The following is a 20,272-nucleotide window of genomic DNA, read 5'->3' on the forward strand; positions in this document are numbered from 1 at the left end:
CCTAAAGATGGTGATATATATAGGATATTTTATGGTTTAGCTATTTTTGTTGAAGCTTCCCCCTCCTTACTTCTCCTTCTCCTGAAATTGAATTATTTTATTTAAGATACAGCTAGCACAGAATTATTGCAAAGCTGCCCTTTGTCTGAATGATAATAGCTTTTTCAGAAACTTTACTGAAATATCAGTAAGTCTATAATTGTCACATTGACAATTGTAACCCTTCTCCAGGAGGAATTGTACGTACTGTGACTTATTTCACCAGCTCTCATTTAATTATAGATATTACATATCTCTTACAAACTTTGAACCACTGATCCGTCAATGAGGAAGGCTTGCCCTCAAGCTGAGCACAAAAGCCAAGCAATCTTCTGTTTCTCATTTTTCACTTTTTGCCACATATTCAGTTTTCATATTTTACATTAGAATCAGTATATTGCAAGAAAGCACTTCTAGAAACCAGTATTTACATACTCTGAGGAGAGAATTAAAAGGGCCATTTAATATTGTTATACTTGTAAATCTAGAAACTCAGGGACAAGGGATATAAGTGGCTGCACCATTGCCAAAGCCAGCAAAGCTGCACTGATTTACACCACTTGGAAATCTTACCCTTAAAACAGAACAAAGTAGAGACCTAATACCATATTTGAGTGAGGGTGTGACTATAATAGTAGGTAGATTCCAGATAGGATTTAAAGTTTTGCAAACAGTCGTTTACTCAAACTGAATGTTTAGAGCTGTAAAAGGCAAAAATACCAATGTACTTCATTACATTCATATTCTTTGTGGAAGGAAACACACATTTGAAGATAAATTCTTTCCCGCTTTTGCTCTTGCACAGTGACGGCTTATTTCCTTGGTTTTGCTCTGGCAGATTTTGTGGTGATATTATAGCCCAAGTTAGCACCATGAAGAATATTTGCTATATCTGTGAGTGGAGCCCTAGTCCAAGGGCTAACAAACATTGGATCAATATTAAGAAAGACAGGGAGACATGGGAGACAGCTCTGGTCCTATGGTTTCATGCAAGTGATGTATGAAGAAGAAAGAAAGAAAACAGTGGGTGGACCAGTTTTCTGAATGTCCTTTAGTCAAGGACCCAACTCTCTTGTTCTTTTTGATCCAAAATCTCTGGGAATGTTGTTTAAAAAGAGAATGTTGGATTCTTTCTTTCAGGATTTTCCAGCCTTATGAGTCCTCAAAAACAGTTGCTAAAGCTCTACACTCCTCTGAAATCACTCCTCCATCATCCCCTGCTCAACTGGACAGGGGAGAGAAGTCACAACAAAAAGTCCATGGTCTGAGATAAGAAGAGGGAGAGATCAATCTCCAGTTATCATCACAGGCAAAACAGACTTGAGCTGGGGAAATTAATTTAACTTATTACCAATCAAATCAGAGTAGGATCATGAGAAATAAAACCAAATCATAAAAACACCTTCCCTCCACCTGCCCCTTCTTCCCAGACTCAACTTAATTCCCAAATTCTCTATTTCCTCCCCCTGGAGCACAAGGAGACAAGGAAGAGGGAACAGGACTTGTGGTCAGTTTGTCACACACTGTGTCCAACTCCTTCCTCCTCAGGTGCAGGACGCCTCCCACTCTACCCCTGCTCCAGCATGAGAGTCCTCCACAAACTAATCCATTGGGCTGCTCCAGTGAACTGCTCCAGTGTGGGTCCCTTGTCCAGGGTGCAGACCTCCAGGAACAGCCTGCTTCAGCATGGGGCACCTGTGGGGTCATAACCTTGGACAGAAAATCTGCTCCATCATGGACTCCTCTCCCCATGGAGCCATAGATCTTGCAGGAACCTGTTCCAGCACGGACTTCCCACAGGGTCACAGCCTCCTTTAGGCATCCACCCGCTCCAGGGTGGGGTTCTCTATGGGCTGCAGGGGAATCTCTGCTCCGGCACCTGGAGCATCTCCTGCCCCTCCTTCTTCACCGATGTTGGGGTCTGCAGAACTGTTCCTCTCACATATTCTCACTCCTCTCTCTGACAGAAGATTCCCGTGCAGCTTTTTATCCTTCATGAATACATTATCCCAGCAGTGGGTCTGTCTTGGAGCTGTCTGACACTGGCCCTGCCACACAGGGGTGAAGCTTCTACCAGCATCTCACAGAAGCCACTCCTTAGCCCCCTGCTACTGAAACGTTTCCATCCTAACCCAATACACTGAGTTCAATTGCCCTTCTCAGAAGACAGTGTTCATTCTGCTCTGAGGATGAAATTTCATCAAAGGAGCAAGGACACTGCAAGCAGACCAAGTCCATCTTTCTTAACTAAAAATGGAAAAGGAATGAATCAAGGATACACTGTTTCAACTAGCACTGTATCTTTTGTGAAACAAAGAAGATTGGGAGATTAAAAGGTTAAAGGTTTTCATGAGCAATTTTGACAGATTTTAGAATGACAGAAGAAAGTCACAGCTTTCTTCCTAACGAGTGAAAATGTGAAGAACAAAAAGATGTTTGCATTCCTGGACTTGCTTCTATTTACATAAAAGCCAAAGGTAAAATTCCCCTACCTCAAACCATACATAAAGATTTTTTACAGGCATCAAAACACTTTAAAAATACATTGCAGTATTGTGAGATAGGTTCTCAAGTGCTTAAAAGAGCAGATCCATGAAAGCAGAACCTGAAATCTGATAGAGCCAAGGTTCATACACTGATAGGAACCATTTCACAAGCTGGGCTCAAATGGATCCCAGTGATGCATTATTACGTCTGCATTTACTTTCACCTGGAAAAGGTACCTCATTGCTGGCACAAATACCTTTGCATTCTGGTTTAACTATCTTCAGAGATTCAGAACTTTCCAAGCTTATTTTATGACCTTGGAAACTTCTCACCCTCTGAGCCAGAACATTATCAGTAAGTGAAAACCAGTTTTTTCTGTTCCACTCAGTCTATTTAATTTTAATAGAACTTATTTCCAATGGCATTTATCAACTTAATAGAAATGAGACAGAAATCTAGACCATTCACCTCTGTTTCAATTTTCCAGAGCATTCTCTTCTGTTTCAGTTTTAACTAACTTCATCATGTGTGCCTGTACTGGAGGGAGCAGAAAGTCACCATCCTCCAGTCCCTGTGACCACCGTGATATGCACACATTGGGTCATGTAAAACTGGTTACAACCAGGAGCTACCCTGCACCCTACCCCATCAGTTCATGGCATTGATGACATCCACATCTTTCTGTTGTCAAAATTATATTTTTTTGCAATTATAACTTGCAAAATGAGACCATAGGGCTTTTTTACTTTCATTATTTCTCAGATTGCATGTCTGCTCATTCCCATACAGAATTGTGAAACCACCAAATAGTTTGGTTTGGAAGGGACCTCTGAGGGTCATGTAACCCAAATCATCTTCTCAAGCGGGGTCAGACAGAGCAGGATGACCAGGACAGTGTCTAGTAGGGATTTCAATGTCTACAAAGAAAAGACTTCACAATATCTCTTCACAAAAACTCTTCCAGTGTTTGACCACCTCCACTTAAAAATTGTTCTCTTGCTCTCAGATGGAATTTCCTCTTGTTTATGTGCATTGCCTCTTTTCCTTTCATAAGATATTATCAAAAAGGCTCTAGCTCCATCTTTACAGCATTCCAACAGGGTTTTATACACATTGATACTTGAACCTTGCTGTATCAACCTTCCAGAGGATAATTAGGGTTGCTAATAGTCCTTCATAAGAACGAGGGCCTGTGAATACGAGACTTTTTCCAATCGTTTGAAGAAGGCCGCATCTACCTCTTCATGTTCAGCAGATCTACACTGAATACCCACTATAGTGATCTGCCTGCTAATCTTGACCTATGCATACACAATTCTGGAAAAAAAACCTCATTAAGTTATTAATCTCACAAAAACTCCCTTTAATATATTAAAATATTTTACCTCTGGTGTATCAATCACTGGCAACTGCTCTATGTACTGGAGATGGTCTTCCACAGTATTCCCTTTTGGAATAACATAGCCTTTGTAGAAACAAAACTTTTCACTGAACATGTGCTCTCCAAACCAGACCCTTGTGTACGTATTCAGCAGTGCCTTGTCGAGGTCATCGGTCACGCGGCCTCCATACTGCACTTCTCCGAGCATGTAGCGAACACAGCTCCAGTTCACTCCCTGCTTGATGCCCACATCGTTCAAGTGGTTCTGAAGGAACTGCACGCTGGCTGCGAAGTCTGCCTGATTAAATTCATAAGGAATATTCCAGCCCAATGGGCCAAACTTTCTTCTTTCCTGTAGAATAGTTAGAATTAACAGTAAAACACTGATTGATATTAATTGTGAAGAAAGCTTAAGTGCAGAAGAATACATGCAATATGTTAAGAATGCAGTAGTCCAGCTGGAACTCTATTTCACCAACTTTAAAAAAATGCATTTAACACAGGCAAGGCCAAACACTTGATTGTTTATCTAGTAGCTAAATTTGTACAAACAAAGAACAGGAATATTAACATTTTCACGAAGAAAAAAAATCCTCTTTTTAAAAGTATTTTTTAAATCTCTGAGTCTGGAACAATAGCTTTTGAATTTCAAAAATTAAGCTACTGTGTGAGGCAATGGTGTTCAAAATCATTGACCATAATCATTGTGTGGGGTCTTTCTATGGATTAGATATATTCCTTTCACTTATATTCCTATCCCTGCTGTGCAGATATCCCTGCATGGTGCAGATGTAAGTAGGAAAAACTGCTTTTTAGTGAACCATCTACAGACTCAGATGGCAGTACATAGGTAGGGTTAGGGAAATATCTGGTAATTGCAAATTTTTATTTTTTAACACAGGCTTCCACTGGACCACAATATATCAGTGCATGGATGCCACAGAGCTAAATTAACCAGGCTCCAAATATAAACTAAGAGTATTGCAAAATCATGGAGAGTTTCACATTCAAGACCTACAGCTGACCTGTACACCTACTCAGACTCCCTTACTGTGAAACAAAAAGGAAGGAAGACATCTGTTGGAACCCAGGACATGCCTCTGGGTGCCCAGGATGGCTCAAGCTGCTGGCAGGGGGCTCGGAGATTTTGGCAGGAAGCCAAAGACACTTGGGTTTTTGATTTTAACCCATGGAGCAAATTACCAACCTTGTATGAAGAGTTACAAGTCACAAAAAGTTTAAGTAGAATGATAATGAATTTATCACAGGGTGAAAAGTGGAATTTTGGGGATTTTTAGTATAGGGATCTAGGGGGAAAGATGGAGAGATTTGGGCGCTGTCTTGTCCTTCTTCCGTCTTCTTCCTAGCCTCCATTTTCTGTGTGATGTTGGCACTTTTAGATTGGTTTAGGGTAGAAGTAGACAGTCTAACAGAGATGAGAGGTATTGGAAAATAATGGTAAATAAAGTACACGTAGTTTTTAGTACAAAATGTTGACACCAGCCTGAGGGCGGGCAGTGTGCCTTGGACAGACCTGCTAGACAGACCTCTGCGGGTCAGGAAAAGAATGTATTAGATAAGAGAAAATAAACAGCCTTGAAAACCAGAGCCAAGGAATTCCAACTCCTTCTTCGACCAACAGGCTGGGAAAAAGAGACTCTCAGGGTCATCCTGACTGCAGGAAACCCAAGAGACATCCACTCCTAAACAGTGGGGAGGAGGCTGCCCTCCTTTTGCAGGAGAAGAAGGTTTAGCATATGGACACAAACTGTGCTGGGTCATTTGGCCTCAGGGTCAGAGAATGGGCCCTGACCTGATTTTACAGAACAGTATAAATACAACTGCTGTATATGATCCCCCATATCCTGGCAAGATTTAAGGACATGAGAATGCCAAAGATAAGAAAGCAGTTAAATCCTACTCTCAGGTCAGTGAAACCTGAAACTGTAGCTAAAAGAAGCAAAGCTGCACAGCCTGTGAAGCTGGCTATGTGCCAGAGAACCAAAAAACTTTACCTTTTCTGAGATGCATCTGAGTACAGCCAGCACTCCTGTAAGTCAGACTATGAATACCCCTGCATAAGAGTGCATAAATATTCAGCAGATACATTATTCCCTGACAAAGCACCTACTCATAATTTGCTCTTCTCAGCAATGTTGCCTCTAAAATGTACAATCATTAAAGGTTATAGAAACATCGAGAGAAGGAAAAAATTTTTTTCACTACGAATTGTCCTCATTTTACTCCTTCTGAAAGAACTCTATCAAATGTCTGCATACAGAATGTTTCTTTCAATAGTGAGTCATGTCAGCATATCCATGTCATCTTAATACATCACAATCCAGATGAAAATGCTGGCATTTTAGTCACTACAGTGGCCCTGACAGTTCTGTTGAGGGTTCTCTGCATTATTCCCTAAAAGAGGAAATGATCTCTACAGTTTTAAAAAAAATCTGATTTTAATGAAGTCAAAGTTCTGGCATAAGAAACTTCATTTTAATCCTGAAAGCTGAATTTTCACACCATCCTAAAGTGAAGGTAAAGGGGGCATAAATGCAACTATTTTGATGGAGCTTGTTTGGCTTATAAACTAGATTACACAGCTCAGTAACCACAGATAATGTTCTCATTTCTTTGGGAAAGGGCCACCTGAAGAGCTAAATTTTAGAGTGAAAAATAAATTCTGGGCACAAATTTGAACAGCAGATAGCTGATTTATGCTGTTAATATCATACTTAGTGACACCATTAGCACTGGAAAACCATTTTAAGACTACAAATCATGACTGTAAAAGAGAAATCATTGTAAAAAGAGGCCCAAGTTTGTTATCATTAAGAAGAAAAAACCCCAGCACCACCACCACCCCCTTCAAGATCAAGTCCCTGGTAAAACTAACCTATATTAAAGATTAAAGCAGAGAAATTCCAAAGAAAAGTACAATTTGTTGACGTACTAGCAAAACAAACACAAAGCTCCCTTGACAATGTTTCTAAAAATTAAATTATTTCTAGATAACCTATTCAAAAGCTAAAGAATTGCTGAAATGCTCCTCCAGTTCCACATGTTATACACATTTTTATTTTTAAAAACATCTCTGTTTGCATTTTGGTTTGTGAAATTAGTATGCCTTTTGTAAACTAGAAAAGTTTCTATATGCTGGGTGGTTAGGTCTTTACTTCAAGAGGTTGGAAAAGAGCCTTACAGTTAAACAATGTGGTTGACTTTACATTTACAGGTGACACTAGAGTTGAACTTCACGTTGTGGCAGCCCAGCTGATGTTGCCTTGCTCATAAACTGTGTGTGAATAAAGAAGGCAACCCCTTCAGCTCTTTCACAACCTCACTTTCCATTTGTTCTATATACATTTCCTGAAAGCATAGAAACATATTAAGATTGCAATATCCTCTTGGTCTGACAGCAGACAAGGATCAAATTAATGACTTCAGATTTAAGATTCCTAAATTTAAACACTAAGTGAAAGTTAGTAATGATTTAAGCAATTTTAATACAGAGACAAACAAGGGCCCTGATTTTCAAATTGAATGAGCATCTCCACTTTCTGATTAATAAGCTGAAGAGATTTGTGGATCCTCCCACTCTTGCATGTCTTACTCAGTGTATTCTAAAATCCTGCACCATTAAATGAAGATGCATTCTAACGAGGAGAAAAATTTATGGAGATCTAAAGTAAATAACTTCTTCTTGGGAAAATTTTATATGATGCTACATTGTGAACCATAAAACAGAGCACAAAGTGATGCTGTTCTGTAGGAAATGTTGAATGTCTCCATCAAGTGCACAGATTGAATGCTAGGGTGTTAAAATTAATTCCTCTTGTCACCAGAATTATGATTTTTTTTTTCTGTATCTTCTTGTAATCATCATTACTGTCAGCTCCTACAGTGAATGTAACACAATTTAAACCACAAATGTTGCTTTGTTCTATAGGTTAGTACATTTCTTAAGAAGTGGGATATCATAGTCCGCTGGATAAAGGCGGAGGTCTCATTGAAATCAAACAACTGCAAAACGGAGGACTACAACATTTTAATTTCCTAGTAAATGCATTTTGGCTACTGCTCAAAAATTAACTTCCAGAGAACACTAGGTATTAATATATGCTAGTGCAGAGAAGAGTTAATAAGCTCTTTATCAGCTCTAGCAAACTCAGTTTAGGAGGATACCTTTGATTTTGCAAGACGTTCTATATTTTCAGTGGGGTCAGACCCCACTGATAAAAGGCACGTCAAAGGTGTTCGACAGCCACTTTCTGTCCACATTGCTTCCATTTCAAGAATAAATCCTTCTGCATACTTCCCTCCAAGAGATTCTGCAATGTAGTGCCGAGCCTGGAAAAAAAAAAATTCCCAGAAAAATATATCTATCTTTACCTTTTTAAGTTTAGCATTAATTAGAAATGTGGAATTTATCAAAATCTACATTGGAAGGCAATAACTGTCTAAACTTTAATTTTTCAACTTTTGTCCACAGGAGGCAACCATTGAAATTCTCAGATAGCAAACTTCAAACACAGAAGAGAAAGAATTCTGCTCACGCAACAGCCACCTGTGAACACTGTTGCTAGAAAATGCTAAATGGAGTTTCTTAAAGAACTGGAAAAAAAATCCATGCAGAATAGATCCAGTGTCAGCTCTGAGGACATCCCAGATATTGCCCCTAAATTACTGCCTGTTAAAACTTGGTGGATAGCCAAATAAAAGAGTTTCTCTGTACCAGTTCCCTTTTTAGTTCCTCTAAGTATGGATTGTTGACACTGTCTCTACAGCATAGTGGATTATGCAGATCTTTCATCTGACCCAGTTACAATCTCCCATATATTTATTGGAACTTCAAACAAATTCTCCTGTCCAGTGGTTATCCAATTCAAGTCTCTTAGGCTGAATATCTATTTCTACAAAATATAAACTCAGACTTGATCCTTAAAGGTCAAACCTTCTTTATGCCTCTATTTTTTTTCTTTTCACAGACATTTTCTAAAGGAACTTCTAAAGCTACCTTAGTGCATGAAATTCTTTTTTGACTGGGGTGATTTCCTAGCTATGTATTGACTCTCACAGATTCTGAGGCATGCATGATGAAGAGAAGCACTGAGGAACAAGGTGGACTGAGGAAGATGTCAACTGTAGGAAAAAAAACCCTCAATCACCCACTGTTAAGTGTAACTTTTGTCCTAGACAGGTAAAATTTCTAATACTTGGGAAAACACAATAGGAAAAGACGAGATTAAAAAAGAGTAACAAAAGAGATCCCCTCTCCCCTCAAAAATTAAAATAATGACCTATTTTAGCAACCATTGTTCAGAGACATTATTTTTTCAGAGATATTTGTGCAAGACAATAACAAATTAGTTAAATTAGATAAATTAGTTGATAGATAATTGTTGATAGATATTCAGTTGATAAATAAGAAGTAGCAGCTTTATTATTTTGCTCTGTCTAAATTATGGCAGTTGGAGCTCCCATACTTCTCTCCTACTTTACTGAGTGAAGAGTAGAAAACAAAAAAGAGTGGAGAGAGCCTTGTTGAAAAAGAGGTCCATGAAAGTATAGTGTCCCCTAAATACAACACAGATGCTATCACAGCATGTAAAATGTAAAGTTGAGATAGGCAGGAAAGAAAAACAACCACTTTCCAGTACAGAAAGGAAAAAAAAAATGAAAAGAGGGTACTCATAGGCTCATACCTCTCTTTTACACCTACATAGAGAAGAAAAACGAAATATCACAATCTGTGGAGAAACTGCTAGTCTACTGCAGTTTCTTTTATGACATTTGCCACAAGGCAGCCTTAATTATTACTTCCTCAGTAGAGAGGGTAAGTAAACAGTTTATCTGCTGTTTTAGTGCACCTGTCATAAAAGTGAATTGCTCTTTTCCCACTGTTTCTGTGAAAGAGAACAGGGATGTATCTTTTGATTCACCAGAGGAATGCAACTTCTTTACAGGCTGCATGACTAAACTGTGAAAAGTACCACACCAAAAGAATGGTATTCCTGCAGCTCTAACACAATTTGCTTCATGTTCCACTTTTTAGTTCATTGCAATTAAATAAATTAATTTATTTCACACATATTTTTCTGTGAGCATTTCAATATCTGATTTTTCAAAATAGCTCACTCTGCAACAAATATTATGATAACAAGAAATGCAGAGAACTAAGTTTGGAACTAGCAGTACTTCAGGAGATGTCACATGGCATAAGCACTGTACAAAAATGTATCTTACTTGGGCAACGGTGTGATCGGGGCACCAGCTACGGACAAGGAGCAGTTTATGGAATTGATCCAGTAAGCTGTCATAACCATCAGGAATAACAGATTTTTCAGGAGCTTCTTCATCAAACCAAGCTTTCCAAGACTTCTCATTCTTAACAATTTGCACTAGAAGTTGATTGAAAGGGTACAAGCTAGATAACTGCACAAGATTGAGCCATGTCGTGTCAAGGATCCACTTTTTTGGTTTTGGTTCCACAGAATTCATGTCCAAGCTGGCACCTCCTGCAAAGTGAAAAGTATTATAGAGGAAAACAAACATTGTTAAACAGAAAAATGACAAATAATAAAAATACTGGTTTTATATAATTCAGGGAGTAACATTTTATGTAAACCAGGATATAGAGAAGTAACATTTGCATGGAGAAAAAACTTAACAATGACCTAATTGAGAAGTGGCCTCAGCTCCTCCCAGAGCTGATATCCCACTAATTTTTATGCTGCTTCTACTCTATCTGTAGAGATGAGATAAAATGCGACCACCTAAAAGGATCCTCAAACCCAGTTCTTCAGAGCAGACATATAATGGTTAGTACAGCCTCCTTTCATCTATGCTAAAGAATAAGAAAAGCACATGGTGCATTCATATCGAGGACTGCAACGTCAGCAGCCTCTTAGCTCAACCACCACTCAGCCTCATGCCCATTTGCACACCCAGCACAGCTGAGCCACAGCTGAACAGTCACTCAGTGTTTGCCAAACAAACTGAGATATTTGGATGCCAAGCACCTGACTGTACTTGTCTTTGCACCAGATTGCATTTATCTTGGAGACCTCAGTGAGGTCAACCACCATCAAATTTTATAAACCTTATTCAAAGTTTTCTTTGTCATTGTGTCTGAGTAGTGACATACAGTGGTGACATAATGCAATGCAATATAAAAGTGTTTAACAACATGTAACAGTCTTCCAATTTTTTTTGTGCTGATATTTAAGCCTGGTACAGAATTCACATGCCTGTTCATCAGCCATCAAGAGAGCTTTTGCTGATTGTCTACAATCTCACAGACACAGATATGTGGCAACTTGAAAAAGAGGCAGACAGTAGAGGCTGTAAGTTCTCTAACAAGTAATGGACTTATTTTTTCCCGTTTTGTAATGTATAAGAGTTAAAATAATCCTCATCTAAGCATTATTTTGATAACAAATAATCTATATTACTCTTGTTTTGGAAAATTTGTCTCTCAATTCCTTCTTGGACTATATATGCTTTCATTCACAACTTAAAAACAAGTAGATCCACAGAATATAACACATTGTTAATGCAAGTACTGCAAAATCTGAATTTGGCAGTACAGACATAGGAAAAACAGAAACATTTTTAGAGAAATTACCTTTGATCAGTGTCTCAAACTCAGCATGTGTAATTTTCTTGGCCTGCAAGTCAATCTTCAGTGCCAGAAGTAATGTGAACAGGAACCTGTGATTTTCATACAGCCCTTGAACTGTGTACTTGAAGACTTCATAGGTGAGATGCTCGATTATATAAACCACCCTTTTTGCTGGAATTTGAGATTTACGAGATCTTTCCACTGATAGGTCAAAAATGCCAAGGAACTGCCCTAAAGATGTTTGGTACATGACATTAACCAAGCTCATCTCCACAATGAGGAAATAAAGGATGCTACCTCGACCTGCCACAGGTCGATACTCTTCACGTGCAGTATTGATTTTCACCTCTGTCTCCATTGCTGTGTTTAATTTTTCACTGACCTTAAAATTAATGGAAAAGACCATGAAGATTAAGTTGTATTACTTGTGACTTATACTACATAAGCAAAAAGAAAAGGTCTTGATTAAGACTACAATAATATTTTTAGTTGAGCTTTGCCACCCTCTGCCAGAGTTTCAACACAGATGTTGTGTCTTCACGTGTTCCAGCTCCTGCCAAAATGGGAACTGATTCAAATTTACACCTGAAAAATATGCCTGGAATATAAACAGTATCCAGGTTGCAGTTAAATATTGCCAATTTTTATGAATAACAAATTAGTGTTTCTACTATTTATTTATTATATAGTTGCTCTGAATAGAAAAAAAATAAAATGGGAATGAAAATATACACATACATCATTATATGTACTATCTTTAAATTGCAATTACAGAATGTATCTGCAGCACATTCAAAGTTCACCTCTTCTGCTGTTGTTTTAGTGATCCTTAAGACTTCTATCAGAGACTCATCTTCAACCAAAGAGCCTTCTGTACTGGTTAGACGGCAGAGCAGATTATCTTCAAGCTCCTGCATTTTCCTCTTGTTGGATGTCACTTGTTCCATCAGTTTGATTCTTTCTGCTTCCAGTTCCTGTATTCAAGAAATTTGCCATAGAATATTTAACATCAATTAAAAGAAAGATTCCTTATAAAAACAAAGAAAACATGATTTCATGCATGTCAGAGTGGGGACTTTGTTTGCTTTTCCATAAAATACTGAAATATTACTAAATATTTCTGTACTAAAAATAATTTATATGGACGATGAATATATATAGTAAATTAATTTATATGCATCCTGTATTTATTTGATTAATGAAGCATAAATGCTGGAGAATGAAAACACATCAGAATTACCAGGAAAAGCTTCCTCATAGTAAGGCACACAAACCACTAAAGATAGTTTCCAACAGCAAGTGATAAAAGCCACATTACATTGAGTACTTAAAATTAAATCAGATAAAGGCCTGAAAGATGCTTTGTATGGCTGGATTTTACATTGTGAGCAAAATTGACTGGATGACCTTTTCCATTTCTAATTTCTACCATTCTGTGACTTTGAAAGATACAATCCTCTACTGCTTATAAAACAGGAAATGTTACAATTATTAGCTATGTCATATGGATTTTTTTTGCCCTTTCTACAAGACAGACAATGACAAGGGAAAAAAGGCAAATAAGTCAACACAACGCCAAGTGAAATGAGGCATCTATACAGCACAGTCTGCACAGCTCACGGATACTTTTGCTGGCTGTCTTTATTTAATCAATCCAGTAAACCTTCCTATAAGAAAAGGACTGTTAAGAATAGTCTATCTACACTTATGGCTTCAGTTCATTTTCATTTTTGTCAACATGTCAAGCTACAGAAAAAGGAGATGTACAGAGTTATATAGTACCGGAGAGGTTCTCCTGTATTTCAAAGAAGTGACAAATTTCTTTATTTTCACAAGCTTCTCACTTGGAAACCTGTTTGAAATATGTTCTAGGGCTGCAGAGTACATGCTACAAGTGACTGCATTCCAAAGAGGGGAATGGCTTAAGCATCAGTAATTCAGCTTTCTACATTTACTCCTCTTTCTATACCATTAATACAAAAAAAAACCCCAATTAGAATTACACAAAAGGAATACTTCCACAAAACACTCAAAAATACATTTAACTACATGCTTAAATTCCCCATTAGAATGTGGAATTCCACTTTACCCTTATAAGCCTGTAAAAGATGTATTTCAGAAAATTAGCAAATATACCAGGTGCAAGTTTTTGCTTGCAAGGGAACTTCACAACCATATTTGTAACATAAATAATAGTTGTTCTGAACACAAATAGTGGCAGCAACTCCATTATCAAAGTACAAAAATATGCTGGGTTTTTTTTTTTCTATATTTACAGGATCAACCTATAAAGCTGGGAAGAATAAACACTTCTTTGATCACATTTCATTGATCACTAGAGAAATCTTTAAGAATGTCTTGGTTCCTTTAATCTATTACTTTAGCTCAGCAATCATAAAGTTGTCTCTTTGTAATAGAAAACCTGTTCTTCAGAAGCTCTGTTCATGTTGTGCCTTTTCTTTGAACTAATTTTTTAGTTCAAACTATCTACACCATCACATTCACCTCTTACTGAGACAGAAGAGACAACAACCATAATGTCTTCATATCTGCCAAAAGAAGTTTAATAAATGTTGGTCAGCTGCAACCATGTCCCTGTGCAGCAAGTAGTGCCAATATAAACCAGGTTCCCTTGCAACTCTCTTCAGCTGATGTACAGCACTGGAGGAATAATTTTCAGTGACTCTATTTTTGACACAATGCAGTCTAGGTGTTGCTACATACATTCAGTATGAATTCTCTAACAGTTCTGTCCAAGAAAAAAAAAAAAAACAGCACAGAGCAAGGGTATCTTGTAGGAAGAGGATTTTTATATGTAAGTCATGAGAAACCTATTTCACTTCTATTACTTCTATCTTGATTTAGACCTCTCCCTCCCTTCAGAGGTTAGTCAGGATACTCCCATTCACTCCTGCTGATGCTGTTCAATTTTGCTTACAGAAACCTACATCTACTGGAGCGAAGATTAAAAGTTCTGCCTCTAAAGTATTTGTCCCACCCTATTTTTCCCTAGTACCTCCTGTTACAGTCTTTCTGTTTTCCATGGAACAATTCACCGGAAGTTTGTGCATTACAATGACTTTCCAGCCTCTGTGATTCTCAGGCTGAAGGAAGGGCACCTTAAAAAACAGTCCTTACTTCAGTGAAGGCTCATTTTGAGCAAAGTGGAAGGGTGCTGGCTGGAGAAAATGACAGCACCACTAAAGAACGCTGGTTAGAACATGCTTTGGGGAAGGCAAAGGAAGAATTAATTCCTTTAGATAGGCAACTCCTCTCACATTAGGAGCCTACCTGAGCTACCTAATGAAAACAGCAGCTCTGCTAATGCAAACCTCAGTTTTTTCTCTCATCTGAGAGAGAATTTTCTTCCTTATATTAACTTCCACATAATCAATGCAAATTTTAGTAAGAACAGAGTCAAGTCAGTGTTCAGGGCTCCTTAAGAATCTTTTATCTCCCTGCACACTAGAGCCTGGCTGGCAAAAGTAGATCAAGTTCATAAGTATTTTTTCATGTAATTCAAATTAAGTTTAAAAAGGAATTTAGAAATACAAGAGATTTCTGACTGAACAAGAAGCCCTTTCCATATATGAAGGAATAAAGTTGTTTTATGTATGTCATGTGCATGCCTGTGATGTATTTTTAATGAATAATTTTCTTTCTTCTCTTTCCAAGGCCAGATCTTAAAATAAGTGTTTAGATTCCCCCATTCAACTAAAAAACAGCATCACATTGTATTTCAGTGAATGCAGAACCTTTAAACTTTCATTCACATTTTTGTTCTTGCATTTGATTTCAGCCAAGCCATTGGATATGTATGCACTCCTGGTGCAGATACTGAACAAGCCTTCCCTCTAGTCAAATACTGCAAGATTCCATACCTGCTTTTCTGTGAGGATGACACGACCAAGGAGCTGATCTTCCAGCCCTTTCATAGTAACAGTAAAGTCAATCACAGTTGTTCTTGCACTAATTTCTGGAGTATAAACAGGATTAGCCACCTTTGTTGTCATATAGAGGGTAAACCCCTCTGTCAGATCTACCTCCTTGTCACCTACTTTCACCTGAAAATAAAAAGCATTTCTCAATTTTTGAAAGCCGAATTCAGAAAAACTGTTATTTTATCTGATGAAAAAAAAAATCTATGAATTTTTTTTTAATGTTTTCATTTACACTTTTTAAACTTTCTGATTAAGGGTAAAAAAGCCCCCTAAACTACCCCATGAATTCACTACACATTTTCTAAGTGTTTTAAAGGTACAAATCATGTCAGTATTCAGACTACCCCATACCCAACATCTGTCCTGTTGGGTTTTGATTTCATGTCTACAATTCATCTTACTTTGTATGCTGAACCAGATTTTATGAAATTTTTTTCCAAGATGTTATCTAGAGCAGGATCAAGTTCCTCTCCAATGTCTTCAATTAACAGAGGTCGGCCAAGGGTCAAGGAGTCTTCTATATGACTTCTGAAGAACTTGTGGTTCATAGCTGTAACCTAGGAAGATTGAGTCACAGCACAGCATGCATTTGAAAGCACACAGAAAACAGCATAAAATCTATTGAAGCTTTAAAAAATTGTACTCATCTTGGGATATCTATGCAAATGGCTACATTTCTCCTGACATGAATGGAAGTTTTGCTTTAAACTAAGGAGGATAGATCATCAGATTTCTTTATTGTCACTTATTTACCTTTTTATCTGCATATCTATTTCATCATTGTGATATCTTAATATCTCCAAAATATAAATAGATTTATGCTTAGAACACTAATGTGAAGTAGGGAAATGTTTATGGAGTTCAGAAAGGGAGCCAGCGTTATATAGGAGGCCTGATCTGACATCAGATGTTCAATTTCCAATTCAGTTCCACCAGTCTTAAAATTGCTAAAAGTCAAACAGACTCCTTTTCATTTATTCAAATTTAATATATTTAATATAATTCTTTAAGATGATAATTGAATAGTCTTTGCAGGCATCTCTTATGTCATGGTTTTCAGGTGTTTTTTTAACCTGGAAAAAATTTAGGATAGACATGTTTTTAAAATAAAAATCCTTGTCTTGCAAGCACAGCTCTTTGAAAAAGGTATAATTAAAATATCTAGAGGCACATTACACAGAATCAAACGAGTATAATATTTAAAAATTAATACTCTGTTCCACCACTCTGCACTTTCTGTTTGTTATGTAGGAATATGTGTATCCACCAAAACAGCAGGTTCCCTACATTTTTATTTCAGATTCAGCTGAGGGATAAAGCTAGTGTCTGGGTGACCAACAGCATAACACTAACAAGACCACAGCAAATTACAATACCCCAGGTGTAAGCCATAACTTAAACACTTGTGTACTTAGGATCTTGACATAACTCTGTTCCCCCTGGACTTTCTGGGGAGAACTCAGATTCAGAGCAGGAGATACAACTCTCCAGGAAGGTGGAGAATGAGATACAACCTTTTACTTCCCTCTTTGTTTCTCTTTCACTACAGCAAGAAATTAAAAGAGTCATCATAAAATAGATATGCCATAACATATCAGTGTGAGTTATTTTGCCCTGTTATTGATACCTTGATATAGGGTACAGGTTCTATATGTGTCAGTCTTGTTTCAGTTTCTGCATAGCTCTACACCCATAAACATCAGATTTAAAATCACATGGCCAAAGCATGATGACACAAATGACACACACATTTTAAAGAATTGTAAGTTAAGTATTTACCTGCAGTCCATTATTCTTTTCCTTATTTTTGATCCAGATCTTTCCTTGACCTTGTGGGTCAATCAGCAAAGGATATCTAGATGCTTTTGTGACAATAATGCCATTTTGAATTGAAAGGTCATCATTTGGAAGACCCTGGATGTTCCACTCACCCACTGTAGCATTGTCAACAAGCATACCAGTAAGGTTCAAGTTCTAACAGAAAATATTCAATTACAAAATTAGTACCAGTAGAAAACATGCAAATACAAAATTAGTGTCAGTTAGAGGAGCTATACTAAAACATCTACTGGATGGTTTTCCTTCTTATTCTGGTCAGAATGCATGGTAGAGTGTATTTGGTAGTTATTGCTTACTGTTCCTTTTCTTTAAAGCTCAGTGGCTCAATCACTGCAGTTGAGCAGTAATGAAAGTGAATTCTGTTGAGGCTTTGATGTCCATCAGAGAGTGTCAGAAAAACTCTGAAGCCAGTTCAGTATCTAATGACAAAGTGATTTTTGGCCATTTTTAATAGCAAATACTTTTCCTGCTAGTTCAAGTGGAATTGTCATCTTGCTCACAAGGCCTTCCACCTGCTGGAAAGTGCCTTCCAAGTACAGGATGGCTGTGGGAGACTAAGAGAAGAATGTGGAGATGTGCTATGGATCAGTAACCATGAACTATCATGAAAGGCTATTGCTGCTAAGCTAAAACCCTTCACAGTTCGCATATTCTCCTTAAGTCTGATTTGCACTTGTCAGCTAACTTGCTTTATTTTATTCACTCTGAAAAGTGACTGGCCTCTCAAAAAAGTGTACGTGAAGAAAAAACTGCTGAAAATAGCAAACCAAACTCTCCAATTTAGAAAAGCACCTTAGTAAGGATTGAGAATTTTTAAAATAATAAAATTGAAGGTATTTTTTTATTTGCTCCTTACTTTTCATTCAACAATTCATACTTGCAGGCTTTATCTAAAGACATGTTTGAAATACAGACATGAAAGAAAGTAAAAGCCTGTAAATCTTATGAAAATCACATAATTTGGTGTCTGAAGCCTAAAGCAAAACTTCAAATACTGTGAGAGTTGTGATACAATCATGAGACCTAATGATACCAGTGGTTGCAAGACACCAAAGCATCTTTACTCCTTTGATTTTTTTACTTCTAAAATTATTGAAGACTCATGATGAAGCAACACAAATCATCCTTCGAAGACAGAGAAATTTTAATAATCAAGTTTCCGTTTGTGCAAAGGACAGAAAAGGATTTAATAGGCAATTTTTTCAGCAATTGGAACCTAAAACCATATCTAGCTCCTTAAGCAGATGAGTAGGATCTAAACAGATTTGAACATTTTCTTACCTACAGCAAGAAGTATCAGTCACCCTGCAACTCTGAAACTCAGCTAATTTAAGTGCCTAACTAAACAGATAAGTGGCTAATTTTAAACAGATCTTTGTAAATTGTTATGCCTAAATGACTCATACGCCCACGGTCAGTTAGTCTGTGACAAACTAAAGCAGATGTCAAGCCTTGTGCTTGAACTGCAAAGCTGCTTTCTTTCCTGTGGTGTGAAGTATCAAGAAAGGCCCATATGCTGCCTTTTGTGAGTACTTAATTCCCTGGGAAAAATCAAAACTCTCTTCGATATACTATGATGGAAATCATAATTCTGTCTTTAATGGGAACTCTAAACAGAATGGTAAATTCGTTTTGAAACTCATTAACTATGGTATCCATCTAACTGAAGCATATTGCAGGGGGAAGGGGGGAGCAACATAGAAACCGTAAGAAAATATTACTCAAATTTTCAAGGATGCAGCCAAATAGTAATGCAGTCAGAATACCCTCATGAAAGCAGAACTTTAGTTCTTTATGTATTGCTTTCTAAGGACATTATATATCCAGTTTCTTATCCTAAAATGGTGAGAATCTTGACAGATACTGCCCAAAGTAGCTTTTAAGAACATTTTGTACACTGAACTTGGGAAAGAGCCTCCCTGGGATGAGTGCATGTAGGATAACTCCCATGCCACACCGGTTAAGAATCTTGCCTGAAACTGCATTGCTCCTGGTACTTTATGAATAAATCCATCTTGGCCTTACATATTTTTTATCATCAGCAGTTTTCAGAGAGCTTTACTGGGTGGGTCAGAGTCATTCATCTTTTAAGTCACAGTGTAAATTGGGCTGGATTGCAAGTTTCCCTCCCTCAAGTCAAGGTTAATCAGAATTACAAGAATTATGCTAACCTAACATTAAAAATATAGAAAAATATATTCACAAGTAACTTCTATGAAGTGAACAAACCCCTCATGGAAAAGAGGTCTCCTAAATAGAGGTTTTAAGTGCTAAATCCCAAAAACACTGAAAAGATGCAGATCTACCTTTAACTCTTTCACAATGATACACATGTACATAGGTTGCTCAGTAGCTCACAGCATTTTTCAGCAGCCACTGCTTTGTCAAAGTCTTTGAGAGCTGAGAACAGGAAATGTTTGAGCTTAATGCCTCAACTCCTGTGCTGAGAGGAAGAGAGAGTTCCTGAACTATTTCTGCAGCCTTTACTGCTGAAGAAAATGCACACAGGTACTCACAAAACCAAGTGGAAGACAACTCAGAAAGACAGCTTTGATTACTATGGCCTAAATTCTGCCTTCAGTATGAATATGTCTTCCAGGTACATGGAAGATAATTAGACAGACCTCCTAAAAGTCATGGAAAAGGAGCAAGGCTGCTGTTGGCCATAAGCAAAGCCTCTGCACCAGAACATCTGCCAGGTCTGGCACTCCTGAGGCAGATAATGGTAAAAGTAAAGGACAAGATTCATGCAAGGTATGTTGCCCTGTCTCATAGTCTCAGCATGCAGACAGCTCACCTTAATAAAGGTAGAATATGAAGTGGCAAGAAATAGAAACTGAAAATATGGGACTGTAGCTTCACTGCATTTTAGGCCACCTCTGCCTGCACAGACACAGGCCAGGGAAGGAGATACTGCAATGTCAGCCTCACTAGAACAGCCTCACTGGTGACAAAGGTGCA

At 37.7% G+C, this 20,272-nt stretch overlaps 1 protein-coding gene across 1 annotated transcript in view; it reads right to left on the minus strand.

Moving 5' to 3' along the window:
- LOC120502972 (dynein heavy chain 5, axonemal-like) overlaps positions 1-20,272 on the minus strand; it is a 149,650-nt gene that overhangs the window by 26,601 nt on the left and 102,777 nt on the right. The window contains exons 62-69 of the mRNA XM_039711017.1: positions 17,252-17,446; positions 15,874-16,029; positions 15,413-15,595; positions 12,335-12,505; positions 11,535-11,913; positions 10,154-10,425; positions 8,093-8,257; positions 3,912-4,373 (exon numbers count right to left, since the gene is read on the minus strand). Coding sequence (XP_039566951.1) covers positions 3,912-4,373; positions 8,093-8,257; positions 10,154-10,425; positions 11,535-11,913; positions 12,335-12,505; positions 15,413-15,595; positions 15,874-16,029; positions 17,252-17,446 — 1,983 coding nt within the window. The remainder of the gene's footprint in view (positions 1-3,911; positions 4,374-8,092; positions 8,258-10,153; positions 10,426-11,534; positions 11,914-12,334; positions 12,506-15,412; positions 15,596-15,873; positions 16,030-17,251; positions 17,447-20,272) is intronic.

This window comes from Passer montanus, unplaced genomic scaffold (assembly GCF_014805655.1).
Source record: "Passer montanus isolate IOZ18808 unplaced genomic scaffold, ASM1480565v1 scaffold24, whole genome shotgun sequence".
Lineage (NCBI taxonomy): Eukaryota > Metazoa > Chordata > Aves > Passeriformes > Passeridae > Passer > Passer montanus.